The sequence below is a fragment of the Aegilops tauschii genome, chromosome 6, assembly GCF_002575655.3.
Source record: "Aegilops tauschii subsp. strangulata cultivar AL8/78 chromosome 6, Aet v6.0, whole genome shotgun sequence".
NCBI lineage: Eukaryota > Viridiplantae > Streptophyta > Magnoliopsida > Poales > Poaceae > Aegilops > Aegilops tauschii.
This window is the reverse complement of record NC_053040.3, coordinates 5,412,350-5,417,195: the sequence shown is the minus strand read 5'-3', so window position 1 is coordinate 5,417,195 and position 4,846 is coordinate 5,412,350. Positions and strand designations below refer to the sequence as shown.

Sequence of the window (4,846 nt, the reverse complement as noted above, 5' to 3'; positions counted from 1 at the left end):
TCTGGTGAAGCGACCTGGCCCGAATCCTTATACAGTGCTTGCGTCTCCACCCTAATGGGAGCCGATATGGTCGAAAAACCATAGGTACCTCAGAAAGCAGGGATGATGCGCTCCAAGCTATGTTTACTCATGTTGGATAGCTGGAAGACAATGCCGTGGACCACGGGAGTGTCATGGCTTTGGTTGGACCATCATATAGTCTATTTGCTCATTACGAGCTCCTTGTTGTCAGGGGAGCAGTTGAGGTCGATCCCCTTGGGGGTAGATTGAGTCCTAGCCCCCCCCCCCCCCCCCAGCGCGCCTCACCAACAAGTGGATTAACAAGAAGAGCTGATCGGGCTCTGATTGGGATCGGATCAGGCTCCACGGGGAACATCAAATGTTGATGATTAATGTACCACCCTGGTCTTACACTGTACATAGAGTCGTGGAAGGAATCAGAGGGATGTGTGGTGCCTGAAGTGACCTCATCGGTGGTGAAGGTGATACGGTAGTTTTACTATCATGGGAGGATTACATGCATGTCTGTATGGGATTCTCCTTCGAGTAGGTGCCATTACTCACTGACAAAGGGGACCCTAGTTGCCACCTGTCACCCGAACGTGAGAGAACTGCCACATTTAATGTCTGATAATTTTCAGGAGGAATATCAAGAAGAAAAGCCGATCCAGCTGTTGTCTAGAAATTCGACCGAGCTCCAAAAGAACGCAAAATTATATGAGTGGCGGTTAAATAATTGTTGCTGAATGTTATCATCAGTGGATTTGAAGTAACTGTCATCTGCGAGTTGTACTTGGTATTTCCTTTTTTGTGGGGTATACTTGGTATTTCCTAAAAAAACAAAAGGTTTGGATCTCATCTGATGATTTACTGGAGCTAGAGTTGGACACTGGCCTATCTTTTAACTAGGCGCAAGGCCGGTTCGGAAAAAACACATGTGATCCTTTGCAGCTCTGCGGCTGCTATAGCTCTTTGGCTTCTCCATGTATGGCTAGGTTGCCATTATCTATGATAACTTGAAGTGTAAGATAGGGATTAGAGAGGTAACTGAGAGAGAAAGAGTGTAAGATAGGCACTTTGTGTCATCCATTGTGATGATTATCTTGTCCTTTGTTTAATGCGGCCCCATGGCTGTGATTGATCAGGAACAGTTTGTGTTTGCCACCGGAGTCACACACCATAAGGCATAAGCTTCCTTGCCAGCACTATATAAACCCATCCAAGCTCCAGCTCCCTTCACGCTCTCAAGCAACAATCTCAAGTAGTAGGCTGGCAGTTCTTCTCTTCCCATTGAACCATCTGTACAAGGGAGAGAAAATCCTGAAGCCTGACTATCATCCTAACTAGCTAGCTTGGTAGAACTATCTCATTGTGATCTCCTCATCAACTCCAAAGGTAGTCTTTTTTTTGAGGGGGACTCCAAAGGTAGTTAAGATCTTGCAATGGGTGGTCTCTCTCTTCAGCACCCGTGGGCCTTTGCCTTTGGGCTCCTAGGTATATTGATGTCCACCTCAATAGATGCTTCTCAAACTACTATCTTTAAGAGTTCTTACTTATGGCCTTTTATTTTATTTCCATATTTGTTCAATATGGTTTGCCAGAACTAATAGATCATTGCCAAAACTAATATTTCCACATGTGGTAGTATTCTGAGCATCCAAGAAAAATGCACATGTAGCTAGCTAGAGCGGATTGCACCATGGATGCATGTGATCCTTCCTCTTTTGTGTAGATGTAGTGATTCATTCTTCGGCCCCTGCCCCGCCGTTTATCAATTATTTTTGTGTAAACTAGAAGAGGTGCACATATCAAGTGGCATACAAAAACAAAGTTGAGAAAAGGGAACGAAAGATGTAAACTAAAGGCCTCCGATTTATACATTTGTTTATGCTGTAGCGTGACACCTCACCAGCGTCACCCACACAAGAAAGCTAGCCATTAAGTGGGGATTGTGTAACGTATGTACAGGTGTCTCCTTATTCTCGCTGGCTAACTGTAGAATGTTGCTTCGTGCAGGCAACGTCATCTCGTTCATGACCTACCTGGCCCCACTGTAAGCCTCTCGATGACACTTAACATCATTTCTCTCTCTAGCTTAGTTTCATGAGAAATTAATGGTGCATGGGGGCACGGGATGCAGGCCGACGTTCTACCAAATCTACCGGAGCAAGTCGACGCAGGGGTTCCAGTCGGTCCCTTATGTGGTGGCGCTCTTTAGCGCGATGTTGTGGATCTACTACGCGCTGCTCAAGTCTGACGAGTGCCTCCTCATCACCATCAACTCCGCCGGCTGTGTCATTGAGACCATCTACATCATCATCTACCTCACCTATGCACCAAAGCAAGCCAAGGTACTCGATTGCACCTCTGCTGCACATTTTTCTTTCGAAATGAGGATAATTTTCGGCCTCTACATCGATTGATGCATACAATCATACATTATTAGATCCACGCAATAAATGCATGTGGCTAACATGAAAATATGCGCATCGATGCAGCTCTTCACGGCGAAGATCCTCCTCCTCCTGAATGTGGGTGTGTTCGGTCTTATCCTCCTCCTCACCCTACTCCTGTCGGAGGGTGAGAAGCGCGTCGTCATGCTCGGGTGGGTTTGCGTCGGCTTCTCTGTCAGCGTCTTCGTCGCGCCCCTCAGCGTCATCGTGAGCAATTGAGCATCCTCCCTCTAGTGTTAGTTTGTTGATCCATGATTGATTCTTACAAGTGTACTATGTCTTGATGGTTGCAGCGCCTTGTGGTGCGTACCCGGAGCGTGGAGTTCATGCCTTTTTCCCTCTCCCTCTCCCTCACTGTCAGCGCCGTCGTCTGGTTCCTCTACGGCCTCCTCATCAAGGACAAATATGTTGCCGTACGTGAACAACACAACTAAAATCTCTCAGTTCATTGTAACTCAACTTCCCTTTTTCTTTAATTGTTGGTGTTGATCTGCATGCAGCTGCCAAACATTCTTGGGTTTGCCTTCGGTGTGATTCAAATGGGGCTTTACGCCCTCTATCGCAACGCCATGCCTTCACCGGCTCCCAAGCAGGTGGACGATGCTGATGCCATCAAGGTGCCCGAGCATGTCATCCACATCGCTAAGCTTGGCCCAGCAGCTGCCATCGAGCTCAACACACACAATCCCATGGAACGGGGAATGCCACCGCCGATGGAGGATAACGGCTTGGCCTGCGCCAGCGACATGACCAAGGGGGGCATTGACATGGTTGAGAAGGCAACCCGCGTCGAGCAAGTCTAGGCAGTCATGCGTTCATGCCTAGGATATATGCGTGCACTTAAGCCATGATGGGCAGGGGTCGAGCAAAGGAGCTATAGGGAGAGAAATGCATGCGCGTGAGCTTGTGATTTCCACTGTCGACGTTCCATTAGTTGCTCGAGCCAGTTATTTTATCCTGGTCGTATTCATTAGTATGTTCATCTATCAGTTCCATGTAATGGTCTTATTATAAAAGTTGCCATTTTCTAATGAAGCATAGCAGGATAAGAAAATGGCATCTCAGTCCATGTAAATTTCGAATTTGAGTTCTAGTCTATTGTGTTCTTGTTGGAGATGCGGCCACTCGAATTCGAACTGAGATGATTGAACACTGCTTCCTAAGAGCAGCGTGTCTACCAATTTCACTATGACAGCTAACTTCAAATAATAGATAACTGAAAAGAACAATAGCTATTATCTCGCGAATCGTTGATACTGGGAAAATGTCCATGAAATTTAGGAAACATTAGATTTTTCATTAAAATAGACTTCGTTTGATAGTATTGATCCGGCTAAGAACCAATGAAATGGTCATTTGTGTCTTGTAAAGGTTTGTTGTGTTCTGGCTGCAAGTTACCTTTGATTCCAAGCAAGAGTATAGTGACGGTGAATTGGAACAAGAGTATTCGTGAGCAAGAACTAGAGTGTATTGTAATAATTACTCCTATTAAGGATGCTGGAGTACCCGCCTCCTTAGGCTCCTCGCGGTCGAGAGCCCCTCCCGGCCATCCGTTGGATGGTGAGTTGCATTGGGGGCCACTCGGGCACCCTCGGGGCCGTCCGATCTGCCCGGATGGCTCGGACCCTGGCGACCCGACTGGAGGGGCCATGATGGGTAGAATGTCCGGCGCACACGTGGGCACTGTCATTGGGCAGCTCCGAGTGCGTTTGTGATGTCCCTCTCGCGCGGGTGACTCCGCGCCGTTCGATCGCTCGAGGCCTCTCTGAGCCGTCTGATCTCTTAGGGCCTTTACGAGCTATTGAATCTGCTCGGACGGCTCAGACCCTGGCGGCCCGGTCGGGCGGTCCATGATAGTTGGACCATCGCCATCATTGGGCGGTGGCCGTCACGACCGCGAGCGAGGGCTGCTGCGCAGTCCTACGTGTGACGGACCAGTCGGGCCCTCCTTTTGGGGAGTACACCCCACGGCCGTTTCCGGCTGGCATTGTTGGAAATATGCCCTAGAGGCAATAATAAAATGGTTATTATTGTATTTCCTTGTTCATGATAATTGTCTATTGTTCATGGTATAATTGTATTAACTGAAACCGTAATACATGTGTGAATACATAGACCACAACATGTCCCTAGTAAGCCTCTAGTTGACTACCTCGTTGATCAATAGATGGTTATGGTTTCCTGATCATGGACATTGGATGTCATTGATAACGGGATCACATCATTAGGAGAATGATGTGATGGACAAGACCAATCCTAAGCATAGCACAAGATCGTGTAGTTCATTTGCTAAGAGCTTTTCTAATGTCAAGTATCGTTTCCTTAGACCATGAGATTGTGCAACTCCCAGATACCGTAGGAATGCTTTGGGTGTACCAAACGTCACAACGTAA

At 47.4% G+C, this 4,846-nt stretch overlaps 1 protein-coding gene across 1 annotated transcript; it reads left to right on the top strand.

The window, feature by feature from the left end:
• Positions 1 to 1,241: 1,241 nt before the first annotated feature.
• Positions 1,242 to 3,567, top strand: LOC109734708 (bidirectional sugar transporter SWEET14). Its single transcript, XM_020293901.4, has 6 exons — positions 1,242 to 1,494; positions 2,017 to 2,053; positions 2,141 to 2,351; positions 2,499 to 2,660; positions 2,747 to 2,866; positions 2,954 to 3,567. Exons 1-6 carry the CDS (start codon positions 1,443 to 1,445, stop codon positions 3,254 to 3,256), a joined length of 885 nt encoding a protein of 294 aa, XP_020149490.1. The 5' UTR covers positions 1,242 to 1,442; the 3' UTR covers positions 3,257 to 3,567.
• The last annotated feature ends 1,279 nt before the right edge of the window (positions 3,568 to 4,846 follow it).

Coding starts and splice junctions, on each gene's coding strand:
- LOC109734708 (XM_020293901.4), top strand. CDS start 1,443: ATGGGTGGTCTCTCTCTTCAGCACCCGTGGGCCTTTGCCTTTGGGCTC. Junction 2,352..2,498: donor ATGCACCAAAGCAAGCCAAG/GTACTCGATTGC, acceptor GCATCGATGCAG/CTCTTCACGGCGAAGATCCT. Junction 2,661..2,746: donor TCGCGCCCCTCAGCGTCATC/GTGAGCAATTGA, acceptor TGATGGTTGCAG/CGCCTTGTGGTGCGTACCCG.